Source organism: Podarcis erhardii (assembly GCF_964252035.2).
Source record: "Podarcis erhardii genome assembly, chromosome: 8".
NCBI classification, from domain to species: Eukaryota; Metazoa; Chordata; class Lepidosauria; order Squamata; family Lacertidae; genus Podarcis; species Podarcis erhardii.
In genome coordinates, this window is record NC_138499.1 from 124,390 (window position 1) to 146,026 (window position 21,637).

The 21,637-nt window shown below is 55.7% G+C and overlaps 1 protein-coding gene across 1 annotated transcript in view; it reads right to left on the reverse strand.

Moving 5' to 3' along the window:
• SCRIB (scribble planar cell polarity protein) overlaps nucleotides 1–21,344 on the reverse strand; it is a 54,072-nt gene extending 32,728 nt beyond the window's left edge. Inside the window, 10 exon segments of the mRNA XM_081875029.1 lie at nucleotides 1,705–1,904; nucleotides 2,046–2,164; nucleotides 3,431–3,575; nucleotides 4,044–4,118; nucleotides 4,668–4,731; nucleotides 4,996–5,052; nucleotides 5,134–5,223; nucleotides 6,752–6,830; nucleotides 7,501–7,618; nucleotides 21,140–21,344. Of these exon segments, the coding sequence (XP_081731155.1) occupies nucleotides 1,705–1,904; nucleotides 2,046–2,164; nucleotides 3,431–3,575; nucleotides 4,044–4,118; nucleotides 4,668–4,731; nucleotides 4,996–5,052; nucleotides 5,134–5,223; nucleotides 6,752–6,830; nucleotides 7,501–7,618; nucleotides 21,140–21,301 (1,109 nt within the window). The 5' untranslated portion in view covers nucleotides 21,302–21,344.
• Nucleotides 21,345–21,637: the final 293 nt, after the last annotated feature.

Consider the following 21,637-nt stretch of genomic DNA (forward strand, 5'->3'; position numbering starts at 1 on the left):
GTGTTTTTTAATTGTTTCTATTTTTCTGTTTTTTATTTTAAAAAATCTATTCTCTTCTTTCTTTATTGTGATGCGTTGTTAAGTTTTTGTTTAACTTGGAATTATCTCTTTCTCTTTTTGTAACATTTAAAACTTTAATAAATATTATTTAATAAAATAAAATAAAATGTGAGGGTTTTGCGGGGGGTATTGGTTTGTTGTTGTTGTTTTGATTATGTATTTTGTGGTTTTATATTGTGATTTTATTCTGTGATCAGCTCTGAGACCTTTGGTTTCAGGGCGGTATATAAATTCAATAAATGAGTAAAATAAAATAAAATTCTAACTAACGCTACCACCACAAATAGAACAACCACTTTAAAGTAAAGCAGCCACAGTAAAATACGATTCAAGACACAAGGCTAGACTGTTGACTATCCATGCGTTTCTTGAGACTCTCAAGGGAGGTTAGTGAGAGGAGACTTAACTTTACAGAAAGAAGCCTTCCTGACTCGGCTTCCAGAAGAACTGATTTTCTATACATTGAAGGATTATATCCAGTCCATTTCCACCAGTATTCCTGGCAGATATGTTAGGCTAACCAATCTGTAATACTCCAGAGCCCCTCTTTTTTCCTTAACCCCCCCCCCAAAGAGGTGTTGCTACACCGGCTACTTTCCAGCCCTCATCATGTGTGGAGGTTGATCTGAGGGCCAAGTTCCTTTTTACCATTTGCAAACCAGCAATTTCACATTTGAGCTCTTGAGCAATGGCACAGTGAATTGAAAAGGTCTGGCTGGTGAGTTCTTGAAAGGCAAAATGGGACTTCTGGGAGACTGCTCAGTACTTGCCAAGACCAGCAAAAGCAGAACCAGGACAAGAGAAAAACAGCCCTCCGCCACACACACACACACACACACACACACACACACACAGGAGAGGAAGAGAGGATCTTCTGCATGGCCATTGACTCTGCTCACACCTCCTCCTTTGCAACTGCAGAGTCCAGCTAGCATCTGGCCAAGGAGCCCACAGGTGAAGCAAACCCCAGAGCAGAGGCCCAAAAGAGACACCTGTCTGCACACCTTCAGGGTCCCCCCCCCCCCCGCCAAGAGGGGAGGAGGGACCCTGAGGCTGTGGGACCCGACTTGTGCAGCTGTTTTGCCAGTGAGGCATGCCTGCTTATCGCCTTTCTGGCACCTGGCAAAGTTTTCCATTTGCCCTGGCCTTTGAGTTCTGATAATACTTTATGACCGATCTTTGTATTGTAGGTGAGAGATGGGGTGGAAATTGTGGGTGGAATTCAGTGGGGCTCTGGGACCAGCATTTGTGCAGCACAAGCGCTGCTGCCCCTCTTGCCCCAGCCCCCTGAGCCCACTGGTAGGTGGGACAGAGGGAGAGGAGAGGGCATGCAAGGTTATTCACAAGGGAACAGGCTGAAGGAATGGAAGATCTGGACTCTTAAATCTCTTCCCCCCTATAGCAGGAGTAGGGAACATTCCGGGGGGTGAGGGGAGGCCCCAGACGCTGTGGGTCTCCTGCCCCCAGCACGGCCCGTCAGGCATGATGCTGAGGGTGATGGTGATGCAGCCGAGGCCTCAAGGGCCTGCTCCCCCCCCCCCCGGCCTGGCCACAGAGCTGCAGAGCTTCCTCTCTGTCCCAGCCCAAGGCACCGATGTGCAGCTGAGAGCCCAGAGGCCCAGCACACCCAGTGCACTCGCTCACCTGTTGCCAGCCACGTCCAGCACGTGCAGCTCCACGGTGCCGGCCAGCTCAGGAGGCAGGAACTCCAGGCAGTTGTCCCGCAGGGAGAGCACGTTGAGGCTGCTGCAGCCCCCAATCTCGGGGGGAAGCGCCATCAGCCGGTTCCGGTCCACATTCAGGTTGGTCAGCTTGGTGAGCTTCCCCAGCGCCTTGGGCAGCATCTGAGAAAACGCCTCCGGAGTCAGAAAGGGAAATCCCAGCTCACATGGCACCCAAGGAACACCAGCTGCCCCTGGGGCCACCCCCGGCCAAGACCCCAGGGAGAAAAGCCAGCTGACCAGGTGGGGGCCGAGCACACTCACCGTCAGCATGTTCTCCGTCAGGATGAGCTCTGACAGGTTTTCACAGTCCCCAATGTCCTCCGTCACCTCCCCCAGCCGGTTCTGGTCCACTTTCAGGATGGAGAGCTGCTTCAGCTGGCCTGGGCAAAGGGCAAGAGCGCCATGGGCCACACTGCACCGGGGGGGGGGCTACGCACCCCCCCACCCACACCCCAGACAAGGAGCATGGGGAGGTCCAGGCACAGATCCAAATCCAGCTTCCCACTGGCACATCCCAAACAATTCTGCATACCAACTGGTTATTCTAACATTTGCCAGCAGCTAATCACTTCTAACAGCTTTAGCAAAAGTGATGTGGTGTGCCGCTTGCCAAAGAAGGACCTCAGCACCTTTTGCACGAGTTAGAAACCAGGCCCAGCAGTGCCTGGGAGGGCAGTGTCTCTTCTCCAGCAGATGAGGAGAAAAGGCCCCCCTGAGGAAGTCTCAGAGTACTGAAGGAGGACGCAGGATCACCCAGGCTGGTCTGCCAAAGGGGTCTCTCTGCTGACAGCGACTCTTCTGCAAGAGCAGCCCCCCCCCCCCCGTTTCTCTTTTAGTCTCCTCTGCACTGTCTCTCCCCACTCCCCAGTCATTCCATTGGTGGGAGCCAAATCATCAGCTGAGCAACATCACTGGGTGCAACGCAGAGGGAGAACATTGGATGGTCTCAATACTGGATGGTGCCTCCTCCAGGCAGGGCCCAGCACAGTGCCAGACGTGTAATACTGGGCCTCAAAGACAGGTAGCGTATTTTTCTGTGTATAAGACGACCCCTATTTTTTTAAACCCAAAATTAAGTTGCTTAACTTTTTTGGGGGGTGGGGGAGGTCACTTCCACCAATCGCTCACCCGCCTGCCCGCCACTGCCGATCACTTGCCACAGCCACTGCCAATCGCACACCTCACCGCAGCTGCCAATTGTCTGCCTGCTCGCCGCCATCAACAGCCCACCTGCCCACTTGCTGCAGCCGCCAATCACCTGCCCAACTGCCACTGCCAATCTCCTGCTTGCTGCTGCCATTAATTGCACATCCCCCCTCTGCATTCACTATCCATGTATAAGACAACACCCAATTTTTGCCCACTTTTTTTAAAGCAAAAAGCATCATCTTATACATGGGGAAATACGGTATGTTCCTCCTGCTACCTCAGCTACTGAGAGGTGTAGCCAGCCCAGTTTAAAGAGAGAAGCAACCTGCTGCGCCTGAGCTGCTTTTTGTTTCCCGAGTCAGATTTGTCTGCCCTCTCCCCACAGCACCCCCACCCAAGAGTAGGTAACTCTTCCCATGTTCCCCAGGAGGTGCCCACTTCCCAATGGGGCCTCCTCCCCCCCCCCCGCCCCGTGGCCCCACAACCACCCGACTCACCAATCCCATCCGGGATGGACTCCAGCAGGTTCTGCGAGAGCAGGAGGTCTGTCAGGGCCACCAGCCCACTGACCTCGCCCGGCAGCTGCTCCAGCTTGTTCTCAGAAACATCCAGGCACACCAGGCGGCGCAGATTGCCCAGCTCCTGCGAGGAAAGACCGGCAGGGTGGGCGGGCGGGCGGGCGGGCGGAGTCCTGCAAGGACTGATTGATGCCTGCCCCGCGGGGCCCTTCCTCTCCCCCTCCCCAGGGGCCCAGCTAGGCTCCTCCAGCCGGTCTGCCGCCTCCCTGTCTTTTGCTCTGCCTAGCAAAGCCCCGTGACAACCCCCTTTCCCGCTTCTGTGGTCCTGGCTTCCTTGCCACGGCCAAGACATGCAGGGAAAGCCTCCTTGAGGCCAGGGGGCCAAGGCGCTGGAGTCACTTGCAGAACGCCAGGTTCCTTTGTGTGTGGTGCCATCCGCCGGCTGTCCTGGTTCCATTTTCAGGATTCACCTCAGAACGGAAGTGTTGGCTTGCTTGCTTGCCTGCTTTTCCAAGTGCCTTTTAGGACAGCAAAGACAACCCCCCCCCAACCCAGAGCATGGCCCGGCCGGGAGCTTGGTGGGGGCACTCACTGGGGGCAGCGACGACAGCTGGTTCCTGTCCAGCCACAGCTCCCGCAGATTCGGCAGCGCGCCCAGTGTGTCCGGCTGAGGATGAGACAGAGCAAGCGGTCACTCAGGAGGGCGGCTGCTCAGGACGCCCTGCTGCATCCGGCAAAGGGGCTGCCCTCCAACTTGGGGGCCCCTCCCTGAGTTGAGGGAGGGGCGTGTCTGGTGGGAGGAGGCAGCCAGTTCACAAAAAGAAAATGAGATGAGGAGGGAACAGCAGGATGCTTCTACAGCCCCGAGTGCAGGTGTAGGGGAAACTCCCATCCCAAGGGCCATGTTCCCGCCTGGGCAACCTTCTGGGGGCCACTAGAGGGTGGGGCCAGAGGAAAAAGCCTGCGGATCCAGAGATGAGACTCTTCCTCCCATACCAGAGGCCACAGCAATGCCAGATCCATCTCTCTCCAGCCAAGCAAGCAAGGAGCCAAGGAAGAGCACTTGAGAAGGGAATGGAGCGTGGCATGGAGGGGCATGGCCTGGAAGAGCCCAGAGGACCAGGCAAGAGCAGCCTGGAGGGTAGCATTCAGCCCCCCAGTGGGAGGCTCCAGGAAGGAAGGAAGGAGGGGAGACCCAAGTTCCCACAGCACTCACCAGCACCTCCAGGTCGTTGCCCCCAAGGTCCAGTTGCTCTAATTTGACCAGGAAGGAGAGGGAACTGCAAGGCAGAGAAGGCACTCAGTCAGGGGGCTGGGAGTCCTGGGCACCAAGAGGGAGGGGCGGCAAAGAATCTACGCCCCCCCCAAAAAAAACTCCAAGAAGGTGCTGAAAGCTGGAGTGCCGAGCAATCCTCAGGCTGGCCGCTTCCAGAAGTGCTGGTCCTCCACTTAAGGGGGTCACCCACCCCCACTGCCCAGCAGAGGCAGGCAAGAAGGCAGACACCCCCCAAGACAAACTGGGGGCCAAGCTTGCACACACTCACGCAGGGAGAGACTTGAGCAGGTTCTCGCGCAGCTCCAAGGTCACCAGGTTGGCTAAACTGCAAGAGAAAGAGGGAGGTTGGCAAAGCAGGCGGGAAGAGGCGGCCCCTCCTCTCCCCCCCCCCCAGCCAAGAACTCACTTGCCAATGTCACTGGGCAGGCTTTGCAGGGAGACATCATTCAAGGCCAGGTGGCACAGGCTGCGCAGCTGGGTGAAGCCCTCCGGGAGCCTGGGCAGAAGCAGACATGACAGGCCTTGGTCACTGCGCCCCATGCAGCTCGCGCTCCCCCCCCCCCCCCGCCTGCTCCTGCGCCACAGTCCATTCCAGCAAGACGCAAGGAGAGGCCTCCACCTGCCTGCTGCTGGTCCTGGGGAACTGGCTGGCACAGCCTGGCAGGTGGGAGCTCCAGAAGCAAGAGAGCCCCACCTTGACAGGGGAAAGGGACCAGAAGGACCCTGGGATACTCAGCGACCACAGGATAGAGATCAGCCTTTGGGGCCAAGTTCCACTGCTGCCTCCGCCACGTGCAGCGCATTCTGTGTCAGGAGACCCTCCAGCAAGGGCAGCTATGAAATTCTGCTGGATCAGGCCAAAGGGGCCCATCTAATCCAGTATCCTGTTCTCACAGTGGCTAACCAGATGCCTCAATGGGAAACCAGCAAGCAGGATTCCAGCCCAGAGCCCTCTTGCCAGCAGCTGGCATAAAGGCACATTGTGAGCTCCAACTGGGAGGTGGAGCAGAACTTCTGTGCCCAGCAGCCACTGAGAGCCCTCTCCTCCTCCATGAATTTGTCCAATCCAAACTGGTGGCCTCCTGAGTGAGGGAGTTCCACAGTTTAACTCTGTGCTCTGTGAAGAAGCCCCTTTCCTTTCCTTTATCTGCCCCACATTCAGCTTCACTGGATGCCCACAAGTCCCAGTATTACAAGAGAGGGAGGAAAACTTTAATCTCTCAATTTTCTCCATTCCAAGCTTAACGCTATATATTTTTCCCCATATTTTAAAAAATGTAATTGCGTGTTTAACACAGAAAAAAGCCCCCCACCCCCCATCCCCCATCCATACAACTTTCATACCAACCACGACATACAACTAAATACCGAGTGACTTCCCTTCCACCCTTTTCCTGGTTTCTTTACTTTTCTACTAAATCGCATATTCCAAATTTTTAATCATCACATTTCTTTCTCTGTTAATTTCTATTCTGCAGAATTTACTCAAGACCTGCTATGTTATTTACCTGTTTATACCGGCTCTTAAAATATTCAATAAACATTTTTCAATCCTCCTTATATTCTTCACCATCCTTTTCTCTTATCCTACTCATTTTACCTGCCAATTCTAAATAGTCAAGCTTCTAACTGCCACTCTTCCTTAGTGGGTACTGTACTCGTTCTCCACCTTTGGACCAGTGAATTTTTTAGCCACAGTGGTGGCATAGAATAATAAATTATTTTGTTTTTTAGGGACTTCTGTTGTGACAGATGTCCAAGCGTAATTTTATAAACTTCTATCATGTCACCTCTGACTTGCCTTTTTTCTAAACTCAAAGGTCCCAAGTTCTGCAACCTTTCGCCTTTCCTTTCAGCGGAGAGGATTCTTGAACCAGGAAGACCTCTCCGCAAAAGACAGGACTGGCCCCCCATCCTCCTTTTGATCCAGTTGTCTGCCTGCCTTCAAGGAGCACTTTCTGAATCCCCCCAAGACCCAGCCAGACCAACAGAGCCCCCCCCCCACCTTCCCACTCCCACCATACCTAGACAAGGGGTTTCCACTGAAGTCTGCGATCTCCAGGGATTTGCAGAATTTGATGCTTTCAGGAATTTCTGGAATGTCTGCAGCAAGCGGGGCACAGAAGGGGCACAGTAATGAGGCTTCACCCACAAAGGTGCCACTCCTCAAGGGATTCAGAGCAGCAAAACCATTCCCTCCCCACTGACAGGTCTTCGAAGAGCCTCCCTGAGAAGACCTGGGTTCAAATCCCCACTCAACTCAATGAGTTACTCCAAGGGCGTGTGCTGTGAGGATCCAGATGGGCCAGCCTCACTTCCCTGCCTCCAGGTGCTTGGAGGAGGGAAGGCGGGCCTTCTCAAGAGCCACTGCTGCTGGAACGGCAGGCGAGCCTGGCCAGGCTGAAGGAAGCTTCCTCAGCAAAGGCCGTCGTGAAGCACCCACAGACAGCTGCCAGCTGAGCTGGTTGCTGCTTGAGCCCAGACCACTACCCTCTGGGGCCCTGTCTCTGGGTCATGGCAGCAGAGCCTGGCCTGCAGCCCTGTGCTCAGCCCCCAGCCGTCAACACAGGAAGCAGCAGCCGTCCCCCTGCAGGTGCTCCCTGACTGACTGACTGACGGGCAGGTCGCTCTGCCCGCGGGGGCAGCCGTGGGGCCCTTCTGCAGGCAAAGCGGGTCCTGTGCCCCTCGTGGAGTGGAAGGCTCAGGCTCCCACTGCAGGGAATGCCCAGTCCAAGAGGCCTGTCTGCCTCCCCCCTCCCCAGCATCTACCCACCATTGCGGGAAATGTCCAGCTCCACAAGCTGCATAAAGTTGGCCACCTCGGGGGGAAGGCGCTGAATCTCATTGTCGCTCAGGCCAAGCTTGCGCAGGTTCAGGAGTCGGAAGAAAGGCTGCGGGGGAAGAAAAAGGAGAGAAGTTAGCCACTCGTGCAGGGGCCACCGCTCTGCCAGAAAGGGCAAGCCCACCTCAGTGCCTGCCTCTGGGGCAAGCCTGGCAGACAAGCTCCCCCCCAGGCCAGATCTGGGGTCATGGACACAGGACGTTGGGGAAGGCACAGGTGTGCCTTGGCTACGGGGAGTAAGGATGGCAGCAGCCCAATAGGGAACCGCCTCCCCCCCCCCCCCGCCGCCGGCCAAGTGGCTTCTCAGGGTGAACCTGAAGGGAAGGGAAGGAGGCAGCAGGAGGAGGAGCCTGAGGAAGAGGAGGTCTCTGCATCATTTCCCATGAGAGGGACGCCAGCCAGGCAGCTCCCAGGAGAAACACTCCTCTTGGGCAGCACTGGATGGAAAAAGCCCCCGCAACCCTTGGGGAAAGACCTGGGTTTGCCAAACACAATTTCAAGGCCCGTCCCAAAGAGCATCACCTCACTTTCCCCCAGCTGGAAACAGTGCACACCTCTTTCTTTTCTTTTTTACAATTTAGTCCTAAAAGAATTCTGATGCACCATTTTTAAAAACCTGCCAGGAAACACCGAGACTCATCTGAGGATCAAAGGCAGCTGCAGCTGCAGCCATCACTTGCCAATAAAACCAGCCAAAGCTCAATGGGTTAGAAGCACCTTTGCCTGGGGCTGAAATCTCAGGGGGGGGGGCAGCTCTGCCCAGGCATGGCGGGGGGGGGGGCGGGGGCGACACACAGAGCAGGGCTTCCAGGAAGCACATTAACGCGCAGGTGGGATTGATCGCATAGCGGGAGGAAGCCGTCTGCCACAGAAGGGCGCTCAAGGTCCAAACAGACCATTTTGAACTGGGCCATCCAGGAAAACAGCTGGAATGATGGCAGCCAAGAAGCCGTAAAGTCAGGGCCTCATGTGCCCCCTGCAGCCCAGCCCAGTTTAACATTACTGATAATAATAAAAGTTTGAACAAAGCTCACATAATGCTTGATTGTAAGAAAACTTCTAAGCATTTTACTAAAATATAAAATAAAACATCAAGATTGTGGATTAGAAATAGTATAAAATATTGAAAAGATGATTAAAATCAACGGTACCTAAAATGAAATGAAGCCAGAGAGATGTCTTGCCGAAAACAGAGGGAGGACAGGAAAGCCCCGAGCAGCAGAGGGAACAACCCCAACCCCTCTTGGTTCTAGGAGGATCAGGAGGCTGGGAGTCATGCTGGGGAAACTGAGCAACAGAGGCCAAATCCCCACACAAGATGCAGAAGCCGCACACGCCAGACCACAATGTGGAAATGCCCCCCAGGTCCCTGTTTCCATGAAAGTGCAAACCAGGTTGTCCGTGGGATATTTGAACCCATAAAGTGTGGTTTGCGAGATGCCTCCAAACTAGGATTGATCCAGTTAAGGCATCCTGGCAAACTGTAACTGGAGGAAGCCAGAAAGTCTCCTATTAAGGAAAGAAGGAGCACCTGAGCCATTTCTGATCCTCCCAATCGCATCCTGCCAGGTTTGAGTGTCAGCTCACGGGGAGCAGACATTAACAGCCTCGCTGAACAAGCATGTGGTGATTTTCATCAAAAACAGTATTTTAGTGTGAAGTGGAGGATTAAGTTGCTTTTATTTGTGTTTTAAACTGTTACTCAGTAGGAATCTTTACTGGCTCATTTTCAGCCTTGCATTTAAGCACTAGCCTGGCAACCACAGCAGGCCAGGAATTGCATGCAAGGACCAGGAGGGGGACAGGCCATAAAAAGGCCACCGAAAAGGTGGCCAGACTCAGCCCCCTGGCACTGCCTGGGGGCCAAGCAAAGGAAGAAAAATAACTCAGAAGGGGCACAGGACAGGCATGGGCGGTTAGACCTGCCCTATCTGCCCTCAGTAGGGTGGTGCTGTCACCTAAACCACTCGTCATCATCCTTCATGCGCCAGTAGCGGTGTAGTCATGCTGGCCACATGACCCAGAAAGCTGTCTGTGGACAAACGCCAGCTCTCTCAGCCTGAAAAGCGAGATGAGCGCAGCAACCCACGGTCATCTTTGACTGGACTTTACCTTTACTTTTTACCTGCACTAGCATGCTGCAGGCTAAGGCTGGCCCTATCTCCCTGCCCTTCTCAGGCCAGTAATATGTGTGGGCTTATTTGCAAGCCTGCTTTATAAAGAGAGATGTGGCTATGGATACAGCCAGTGGACACTGCAGAGGCAGGAGCGGAAATGGAAGAGGTAAGCCCGATTACCTTTTCCATCAGAGAGGGAGGGGGGTAAAGTTGTCTTACTGCCCTGAAAGGATGAAGCTAAGTATCAGCCAGAACTGCAGTCAAGTCTGCAGAGGAGACCAAACCACTGGGGGTGATGGAGAGACCACCAGGCTGGCCAGGAAACCAGCCCCTTTGAGAGGGTCTCTCTGACGCAGGCAAAGGAGCCACAATTCTGCCCTTATGCTTTCCGGCCGTACTGGCTCCCAAATAAACTGGCAATTTAAAAGTCATAATAAAAGCAAATAAAATAAAATAAATAAATAACAAACATCCCAAAACAAGTACAGTACATCACCAGATTTCAGAACTGTCACCTCCAGCCTTTAAAAAACATTCTAACAGGGCAGGCCTTCCTTGGCCCAAGTAACCTGGATGGTCAGCCTGGACAACTCAGCTGGCTACAACGTGGTGCTGATAATGCCAAGGTTGCAGGTTCAATCCCCATATGGGACAGTTGAATATTCCTGCATTAAAGGGGGTTGGACTAGATGATCCCCAGGGTCCCTTCCAATGCTACGATTCTGTAATTCTAACCTTCTTTGAAAAGAAGTCCCACAGCAAGGGCACCCGAAGAGAACCTGCCCACCAGCTGCAGGAGAAACTGCCCTGGAGCCTCACTAGGTGTCCTCCTTGTGGCAGCACACATGGGGGGGGGGGTTGCTCCTATAAAGTACCTGGGCCCAGGCAGTTTGCAGCCTTGGAAGGCCGAATGCAGCCGGGGACTGAGCCGGGGACCAGGAGCTCCTTGCATCCCCTCAAGCCAGTGACTGAGAGCAGGCTGCTGCACTCTGCCAAACACTCCTCAAAGGCAGCGCCACCTAGAGCACCTTGAAGTAAGGCACCTGGCAGCTCTGCAGCTGAGGAAAGGGCAGTGGAGAAGGGGGTCCCTTGCCATGGAAGGCACCCCAACATCAGGATGCGGAGCCTGACAAAACGTATGCATCCAAGCTGCCAATCCCTCTTGTCAGGGGGAGCCAGAGCTCCAGGGTCACAAGTCCCCTCAGCATTCCCATCTCAGCCTTTTCCAGGAGGAGCTTCAGTCTCAGGGCCCTCACCCACCGCACTGCTGGCAGACTCCCCGGCCTTCACACAGCAGGGTGGAGTGGCACATCCCGGGGCAATTCTTGTTGGGGCGGAGCGACTGTCCCCAGAAACACCTTCTGGAACCTGCCGGGCAGGTAGGAGTGGAACCACTGCAAATCCAGGCTCAGCCACAGAAAGAGCCAGAATATCAGCTACAAAATGTGGCTCTCCCTTTCTCTCGTGATACTAGAACAGGGGTCAGCAAAATTTTTCAGCAGGGGGCTGGTCCACTGTCCCTCAGACTTTGTTGGGTGCCAGACTATATGGGGGGGGGGGGATGAACGAATTCCTATGCCCCACAAATAACCCAGAAATGCATTTTAAATAAAAGGACACATTCTACTGGACCGTCCGCGGGCCGGATTTAGAAGGCGGTTGGGCCTTAGCTTGCCTACCCATGTACTAGAACTCGAAGGGGTCATCCAAGGAAGCACCTGGCTGGTCACTGCGAGAAAAACCTGCGGTCTGATCCACAACCTGTCTATCTTTATTGATAGCCAAGCAGTATGCAAATAAATAGAGACCATCAACTGATGCAAGGAAGTGACTTCTACCAAAAAAGTTGCCTGAAGGCAGATTAATGTGGATCCAGATATTCTGCCTCATGCCAGGTAGATCTGAGCAGGCTGTGGAAAGTCAGCTGCTCACCTTCCCTGTGACCATGTCTGAAGTCACCCCGCCCAATGCACCCAGCTGCTTCCAAGCCGGCTGCCTGGCACTTGCAAAGGACGCGTTCAAGATCAACCCAAGCGCAAGGAGACTCCAGACAACAGCGACCACCTTGCTGCCCTTCCTCCTTCAGCTGGGCTGCTCTGGAATGGTCCTGCCTCTGCCCTGACCATCCCCTCTGCCCCTTGGAGCTCCTCTCTGCCTGTCCTGCTTGCCCAGGGGCAGATCAGAGCCCAGGGCTCACTCCCGGGCTGCTTTCCCTCCTTCCCTCTAGCCAACAGCCTCCTCCTACAGCCAGCCCCCTGGTGGCAGACTCCACCCAGCTTTCGCTCACTGAACCAGAATTTCACCTTCTTAAGAAAGGCAAAAGGCAGCCTGCGCTCTGCAACAGGTGGAGAAGTGAACCTGTTTTCTGTCCCACAGACAACAAAAAGCATATCATCTGACTCCCATTAATAATAATAATAATAGTTCATCTTTTATACCCCGCCCATCTGGCTGGGTTTCTCCAGCCACTCTGGGTGGCTTCCAAAAAAGATTAAAAATACATCAAAATGTCACACATTAAAAACTTTCCTGAAAAGGACTGCCTTCAGCTGTTTTGTAAATGTCAGGTAGTTGTTTATTTCCTAATAATAATAATAATAATAATAATAATAATAATTTATTATTTGTACCCCGCCCATCTGGCTGGGTTTCCCCAGCCACTCTGGGCGGCTTCCAACAGAGATAAAAAATACACTAAAATGTCACATATTAAAAACTTCCCTGAACAGGGCTGCCTTCAGATGTCTTCTGAATGTCAGGTAGTTGTCCATCGCCTTGACATCCGATGGGAGGGCATTCCACAGGGCGGGCGCCACCACCGAGAAGGCCCTCTGCCTGGTTCCCTGCAACTTGGCCTCTCGCAGTGAGGGAACCGCCAGAAGGCCCTCGGAGCTGGACCTCAGTGTCCGGGCAGAACGATGGGGGAGGAGACGCTCCTTCAGATATACTGGACTGAGGCCATTTAGGGCTTTAAAGGTCAGCACCAACACTTTGAATTGTGCTCGGAAACGTACTGGGAGCCAATGTAGGTCTTTCAAGACCGGTGTTATATGGTCTCGGCGGCCGCTCCCAGTCACCAGTCTAGCTGCCGCATTCTGTATTAGTTGTAGTTTCCGGGTCACCTTCAAAGGTAGCCCCACGTAGAGCGCATTGCAGTAGTCCAAGCGGGAGATAACCAGAGCATGTACCACTCTGGCGAGACAGTCCGCAGGCAGATAGGGTCTCAGCCTACGTACCAGATGGAGCTGGTAAACAGCTGCCCTGGATACAGATTTGACCTGTGCCTCCATGGACAGCTGTGAGTCCAAAATGACTCCCAGGCTGCGCACCTGGTCCTTCAGGGGCACAGTTACCGCATTCAGGACCAGGGAATCCTCCACACCTGCCCGCCTCCTGTCCCCCAAAAACAGTACTTCTGTCTTGTCAGGATTCAACCTCAATCTGTTAGCCGCCATCCATCCTCCAACCGCCTCCAGACACTCACACAGGACCTTTACCGCCTTCACTGGTTCTGATTTAAAAGAGAGGTAGAGCTGGGTATCATCTGCATACTGATGAACACCCAGCCCAAACCTCCTGATGATCGCTCCCAGCGGCTGCATGTAGATGTTGAAAAGCATGGGGGAGAGGACAGAACCCTGAGGCACCCCACAAGTGAGCGGCCAGGGGTCTGAACACTCATCCCCCACCACCACTTTCTGAACACGGCCCAGGAGGAAGGAGCGGAACCACTGTATGACAGTGCCCCCAGCTCCCAGCCCCTCAAGACGGTCCAGAAGGATGTCATGGTCGATGGTATCAAACGCCGCTGAGAGATCCAGCAGAACTAGGAAACAGCTCTCCCCTTTGTCCCTAGCCCGCCGGAGATCATCAACCAGTGCGACCAAGGCAGTTTCAGTCCCATGATGAGGCCTGAATCCCGACTGGAAGGGATCCAAATGGTCCGCTTCTTCCAGGCGTGCCTGGAGTTGTTCAGCAACCACTCGCTCAATCACCTTGCCCAAGAATGGGAGGTTTGAGACTGGGCGATAATTGGCCTTGACATCTGATGGGAGGGCGTTCCACAGGGAGGGCGCCACGACCAAGAAGGCCCTCCGCCTGGTTCCCTCTAACCTCACTTCTCGCAGTGAGGGAATCTCCAAAAGGCCCTCAGAGCTGGACCTCCGTGTCCAGGCTGAACAATCGGGGTGGAGATGCTCCTTCAGAAGACTGGTCTAAAAGGAGAGAATTGGCAGTGCAAAAGATTTGTACCAGTCAAACCAGATTAAGGTGTCCCTGAACATCCAGGGGTCCAAAATCCAGACTGGCACCAGGCACGTTTTGCAACTGGCATGTGTCCAATTGCGACCATGTGGGGGGGGGGTCTCTGGGTGCCAGGCTGGTGACCAACATCTCCACCTGGCTGCCCCTACAGCTTTCTTAAGTAGGTGAGCAGAAGAGCTTCACTGTCGCATTGATATCCCACCTTTGTCTCAAAGTAGCACATAGTTCACCCCCTCCTCAGTTCATCCCTGCCATGACCCTGGGAGGGAGGTTCAGATGCTGCAACAGACTCCAAGGTCACCTGGTGAGATTCATGACTGGGTCGGGACTTGAACCCGGATCTCCCAGGTCCTGGCCCAACACACTAACCACTACAGCACACTGGCTTCCTAGAGTACTTCTGCTATGGGGTAGCTCGATAAATTAAGGAGCTAAAGAAATACGGGGAAATTGGTGAAAGACGAGAATTACAATATATTAAGATAATTTATTAGGATAAAAACAAAGCTGGAAAGGATTTGCTGAAACATCTAATTGAACTAGAATACAAAAAAGGGAGGTGTGAGGAGGTCAAGGAAATAAGCAAAGGAAAGAAAGCTATGTAAAGGTCTGATTTGTTCTTTTTTAATTGTCTGTGTGTGTTTTTTATGTCTTTGTTATGTTTCTTTTTTTTGTTTTGCTTTTTTGTAACTTTCAAAATCTGAATAAATTATATATATATATATATATATATTTGCTTTCGTAGATTTTCACGGGTACAGGAATGCAGGTTTTGGTGTCCTCGGGTGTCTTCCCGTGTAAAAGTTGGGGTGTCTAGGCGACGTTTCGACGAGGTCTCACTCGTCATCTTCAGGCTGGTGCTTTCCAGTAACAAGAAGCCGAAAGCACCAGCCTGAAGATGACGAGTGAGACCTCGTCGAAACGTCGCCTAGACACCCCAACTTTTACACGGGAAGACACCCGAGGACACCAAAACCTGCATATATATATATATATATATATATATATATATATATATATATATATGAATGAGAGAAATACGGGGAAAGCAAAATGTCACTTAGAGAAGGATCTGAAATACTGTATGTTCCTTGGAGCTAGGATCGTTTTATTGGAAGTTTGAATGTGCTTTGAGATTTTTTATTTAAAATACAAAGCAGTATAGAACTGAAAGGAATACAGGCCCTCTTGCAGCAGGCAATCGGCACACAGGCTCCTGCTGACCCCCCCCCCCCCCGTTTTGGGCACCGAAAGGGAGGGGGGAGGAATTCACACACCTCTCAGTGATGCAAGCGGCAGCCAGGAATCGAAACCGCCCCCCCCCCATAAGGAGAGATTCCCTTGTAATAATAAAAAAGGTAAAGGTAAAGGTACCCCTGCCCGTACGGGCCAGTCTTGCCAGACTCTAGAGTTGTGCGCTCATCTCACTCTAGAGGCGGGAGCCAGCGCTCTCCGCAGACACTTCCGGGTCACGTGGCCAGCGTGACAAGCTGCATCTGGTAAGCCAGCGCAGCACACGGAAATGCCATTTACCTTCCTGCTGGTAAGCGGTCCCTACTTATCTACCTGCACCCGGGGGTGCTTTCGAAATAATAGGTTGGCAGGCACTGGGACCGAGCGACGGGAGCGCACCCCGCCGCGGGGATTCGAACCGCTGACCATGCGATTGGCAAGTCCTAGGCACTGAGGTTTTACCCACAGCGCCACTGCGTCCCACAGTGTAATAATAAAATACAGTGCAAAAAAAGACGCCTAGACATTTCATTGCAGCGACTAGAACCTAGCTTTAAGGTGCCATTTGGCAATTGGTTTATACCGTATTTTTCGCCCTATAGGACACACTTTTTCCCCTCCAAAAATGAAGGGGAATTTGGGTGCGTCCTATGGGGCGAATGCAGGCTTTCGCTGAAGCTTGGAGAGCAAGAGGCATCGGTGCGCACCAACCCCTCTCGCTCTGCAGGCTTCAGGAACACATCTACAGCCTAGGCAGCCCTGCGGGAGTTCCCGCAGGGCTATCTAGGCTGCGTATAGCAGCCTGCTTCCTGGATCGCTGGGTGCGCTGAAAGCAGAGCGCCGGGCGCTTCGGGAACACCTACTCTGCGGATAGCAGCCTGCCGCCGGGCGCGAGGGGCGCCCTGAAGCAGAATGCCCCTCGCGCCAGGCAGACATCCGCAGCGTGTTGGAGCCCTGGGGAGTTCCCCGCAGGGCTCCCCACGCTGCGGATAGCAGCCTGCTGTCCGGCGCGAGAGGCGCCCTGAAGCAGAGCGCCCCTCGCGCCAGGCAGACATCCGCAGCGTGTTGGAGCCCTGGGGAGTTCCCCGCAGGGCTCCCCACGCTGCGGATAGCAGCCTGCCGCCGGCGCGAGAGGCGCCCTGAAGCAGAGCGCCCCTCGCGCCAGGCAGACATCCGCAGCGTGTTGGAGCCCTGGGGAGTTCCCCGCAGGGCTCCCCACGCTGCGGATAGCAGCCTGCTGTCCAGCGCGAGAGGCACCCTGAAGCAGAGCGCCCCTCGCGCCAGGCAGACATCCGCAGCGTGTTGGAGCCCTGGGGAGTTCCCCGCAGGGCTCCCCACGCTGCGGATAGCAGCCTGCTGTCCGGCGCGAGAGGCGCCCTGAAGCAGAGCGCCCCGCCCGCCGGACAGACATCGGCCAGCCCCACAAGCTCGGGGGACAGCAAGGAGGCGCAGCGCCGCCATCCCGCTGATCCTCGACCTGGTTCGGTTTCCCCGACCTGGTTTTGGGGGGGGGGGAATAAAGGGAAAAATTTTTTCCTTTATTTCCCCCCCAAAAAACTAGGTGCGTCCTATGGGACGGAGCATCCTATGGGACGAAAAATACGGTATATCTGAGTTTCTAACTGCTTCTGAAGGATGGCAATGGGCTGCCTGCCACACAGAGCAAAATGCAAGGAAAGGAGGGCCCTCACCCACCCAAGCTGAGATGGACCAGCCCTTGGAAGCCAGGAGGGGGCACAGTGCCCCTTCAGCACCTCCACCAGCTCCAGCCTGCGGCCAGAATCTGCCCCTAAAAGACCTGAATCCTCAAAGCCAGGGCATTTCACAAACAAGAGGCTCCACTTTCAAAGGAAGGGTGGGAATAAAGAGGGGAAACTCCCCTCTCTTTTTCAAAGAGCAACATACAAACAGCACAACACGTGTGCTCCAAGTTGTTTGTGTTGAGAAACAAGACGGCCCTCTGCTGCAAAGGCAAGACTGGATGGGAAGTGGCAAAGTGGGTCAGGATGAGGCACCAGCAACTTCTTCTGCCCCCCCCCCGGCACAGACTGTGGAGCACCTTAAGATTTAAAAGCCAGGGTCACTGTTTCAGGGCTGCCTGCTGCCCACAGGCACCTGGCATGGGGGGCAGCTACATCCCATGACCTGAGAGCCACCCGCAGGGGCTTCCCCCCAGAACGGTGTGTCAGTGCTGCCTTCCTGTTCTGAGTAAAAAAAGCCATAAGTTCCTCTAGGCAAGGCTCAGTACCACCAGCGCCCCCAGCACTGCCCCGGCGCCTTTGGCAAAGGATGTCAAGGGAAACCAGTGCAGCCTTGAATGGGGTCAGGTGCCCATCTCCTCCCAAGACAACTCTGGTGCTCATGCCTGGCACCTCACATGGACTCACAGGGCTCTTTCCAGGGGCAAGGAACTGGGCTCCATGGAGAGGCTGCCCCAAGCACCGTCCTGCTTCCAGCCGAGGCCAAAGGAAAGCTTGCAAGCAGAGCAAGCAGAGCTTGAGTGCCACCGTTCCCCCCCCCCATCTCCTGCAGCACCTGGACTGCCATTGGCCCTGCTCTCCCCACTCCCCCCACCCTGCCCAGCGGCCCCTCCACTGAGCCACGGGCAACTGGCCCAGCCAGTACAACCCCCCCCCCCCGGGGAAGACGCCCAGCAAAGGGAGACCGGGCAGGAGGATCAGGCAGGGAAGCGCCAGAGGGGCAGATGAGGCTGCAGGGGAGAAAGTGCCAGGTGGCGTGGGGTGGGGGAGGGGGGCTCAGCATGAAAGCTTCAGGAAGGGTCTTCTGAATGGGTTGGTTTCTGGGGTGGGGACAAATTCAATGCACCCCACACAAACACAGATGCTTGAGACTAGGTCCCTTGCCCTCTTGACTTCGGACCTCAGAGGGACTGAAAATGGACCAAGGCTTTCCTAGGGCAAAATCTGGAGAAAATCTTCTTCCCAGGAGAAGCCCCAAGCACTGCCTGGAGCAGAACAAAGCCCCCCCCCCACCTCCAGCCCACCCTGGTCCTCCGCTCTGAATGGCAGCACCATCACCCAGGCCAGGGAGGCCCAGGCAATACCTGCTCCCAACACATTTTGAGGCCGCCACCCCGGCAGCCACTCAACCACATCATCAGAGGGTTGGAAATGAAAAGGAAGAATGGCTGGAGGATAAAAGGATCAGAGCCAGGAGGCAGCTTCTCAGCAGCAGCAGCAGCAGCAGCAGACAAAGCCCCCGGCAGGAGGAGGTGGCTGTGAATGGCTAGCCAGGATTAGCAGTGAGCACCCGGGGCACCACCACCCTCATGCCCCCCCCAGGACACCCTGTGCCCCTCCCCCTGCTTCCCAAGATGGCAGCTCCCAGAGAGCCAGCCCCTCTCCCCTATGCTCAGTGATGAGGGGGTATTCAAGCATCACAATAGCCATCCCCGCCCCTCAGTCCCCAAGTGCAACAGACGCCCCCCCCCACGGGTCAAGAATAAGAGTGGCTTTGTCCGCTCAGGACTGCCTGCTCCTCCCCCACGCCCGCCCCATATCGGGGCCTGGGAAGCACTGTGCAGGGCCTCACCCAGCTCCTGGAGGAAGCGGGGCAGGAGGGGTCTTGCAGGGGGCGACAGGGTCCCTGAGCAAGGCCCCTCCTGCTCTGCTCAAGGAAAACTTCCCCAGACCAAGGCAGGGGCGGCTGTGCCAGGAGAGGGAGCCAAGCTGACTTCCAGCACCAGGGAGGGCAGAGCAATTCTTGCAAGGGGTAGAGGGCTTGCAATCAGAGTGTCAGCTCAGAGAGAGGGGCATTCCCAGCACAGGGCATGGCTCTCGCAGAGCAGGGCTGCCTCCTCCTGCCTTAGCTCTGAGAACAATGGGGGGGGCAACATGAAGCTCTCCTGGCCTTGGTGGCCTCCAGCGGGCCCTGCTTCTCTCCCCCTCTGCCTAAGGGGAGCATATCCTACACAAGGAGCAGCCGAGGAGACTGAGGAAGCCAGCCAGGCCCTTTCTATCCATACACACCTTTCCTCTGCTCTTCCCAGGAACACATGGGAATGTCCAAAGGACACTTGAGGGCTAAAGTGTTGTGTTTTGCGGGAAAAGCTCCAGGGCTAAAAGGGGGGGGGGGTGCTTAGAAAGAGCGCTAACAACAACAACTTAAAGCAGGGGCCTGTGCCTGGAAAGAGTGGGACTAAGGGTAAGCATGGCTAAGCCCAGAGGCAGCAGACCTGCCAAGCTGCCAATCCACCGTCCTCATAACACCCACCTGGCTGAATGGCAAGCATCAGTAGAACAGAAGTAAAGGCCACAGCCAGAGTAGGAAGTAAAAGCAGTGCAGCAGCAGCAGCAGCCTGGTCAGAAAAAGACCCCCTACTGCCTCACAGGCAGGCAGGCAGGCAGGCAGGCAATGAGCAGCCGCCAGACCAGCCACTGCCGCCACAGCAAACCCACACAAACAGCAGCCCCTTTGGCTCCTTGGCTGCTGCCTCCTCCTCCTCCCCCCGCAAGGCAGGCTAGCCGGATTTCCTGCTATTTAACCCTCCATTCTCAGGCCCCAAAGAATGCATATCAAATGCCTCAGGAAAAACACTCTGCCTGCCATTCCACAACATGCACACAGAGCTCAGGGCCCAGCCCTACCCTGGCCAGTGTGGGGTGGAGCACGGCAGCTGTGGAACAGTTGCACAAGAGGCTGGTGCCTGCCTGCCTGCCTGCCTCCCTCCCTTGGAATTCGGGGAAGCCCTGGGATTTGGCCAGGGCTGGGGGTGGGGACTGATGGCACCCCACTCAAGTCTCAAAGGATAGTGGGTGCTTGCTCAGCTAGACGTCCAGCTCTCCAACCCACACCACTAAGAGGCAAAGGAGGAGGGCACCAACCCGTCCCAGCCAGAGTTCCTGACAATTCTGCTGTTTGCTCTTCACAGGTTTCTCGGTCCAGATCTGCTTGGTTTGCACTTACAGAAGGAATCCCCTCCCCTCTCTGCAGCTTCCACAGCCAGCAAAAGCCACAGCAAAGCCTTGGGGGAAACCAAGGAAAGGTCCACAACCTTAGGCTCATCCTGAGGGAAACAACTAGCTGGACTTCTGGCATGCCCTGGGATCTACACTCTCCTGCACCTTTGGGACTGATCTAGAGATAAGCCATCAGTGCCTCACAAGCTCCAGAGTCAAGCCCATCCCCCTTCCAGAGGGACTGGAAGACCAAGGCCAGGGTCAGGGGAAGAAGGAAGCTTCAGACAACAGCACTGTGTGCTCCAGAGGGAGTGTTTAGTGCTGCAAGTTTCACTTGATTACATTTAACATGTCATTACCCACCTTTACTGTGGCCCTAAGGCGAGGAGGGTTAAAAACAACAACCCCAAATGCATCAACACAGCTGGTAGGGGGAGGGAGCTCAAGAACCGCTGGCCCAACACCTGAGGGCATCCACATGCTGCAAGGAAGCTGCAGCTCAGAGCTCTGCACCTGCTCACCTTGACTGGGAGCAACCGTTGCCAAAGGGCTCAGCCAGAGGCTTGTCTGGCTGTGGCATCCGCCTTGCAGCATCCGCCGGTCTTGGGCGCTGCCTTGGGAGCACAGCTCACCTGTCGGCTTCCCATTGGATTTCGCACTGAGCCTTGCAGGCTTCATGGTTCTAAACGAGTCCAGCACTCGCATAGATGGCGGTAGTTGCGCTACAGGCGGAGGAGAAGGGCAGCGCGGGGGGATCCTGGGTGCCGGACAGAGTGCCGGCCCCACGAGACTTGGCCGGGCCACGTGTGCCGAAGGGGACCCCAAGGGTCACCCAGTCCAGCCCTCTGCAAGGCAGGAGTCCCAGCTGAAGCAGCCCTCGCAGCTGGCCTTGGCGCTCGCCCTCGCCGGGCCGGCCGGAGTCCTGCCCTGCAGGGGGCGAGGCGACAGGGGAGGCCCGGCTCCCCCCGCAGGGTCTCTTCTCGGGGCCTGGCCTCGCTCGCTCGCCCCGACCCCCCCGCCCCCGCCCCCGGCCCCCACCTTGGGCAGCTCCCGCAGCTGGTTGGCGTCGAGCAGGAGCTCCTCCAGGGAGCGGCTGTAGCGGTAGACGTCGTCGGGCACGGCCTGCAGCGAGCAGTGCCGCCGGTCCAGCGTCTCCACCTGCCGGTTGCAGCGCCACAGCGGCGGCATGCAGCGGAGCATCCTCGCGGCGGCCTCGGCGGCCTCTCGCCTCTCGCCTCACGCGCGCGCTGCTGCTCCCCGGGGGGGCGCCCCCCAGGCCCCAGGCGGCGGCGGGGCCGGAGCCATGAAGGGAGGGGCCGGCCTGCCTGCCTGCCTGCCTCTCTCTCTCTCCCTCGCTGCCTCGGTCCCTCTCGGCGCGGCGGCGGCGGCGGCGGCGGCCTCCTGCCTCCCTCCCTCCCCGCTTCCCTCCCTCCCCGCTTCCCTCCGAGACGCTGCCCGGGCCCCGCCGGCACCTGGCCCCGCCCCGCCCCCGCGCCAGGCACCCTGGGAAAGGCCGCCCGCCTCGCCCTCCGCCCA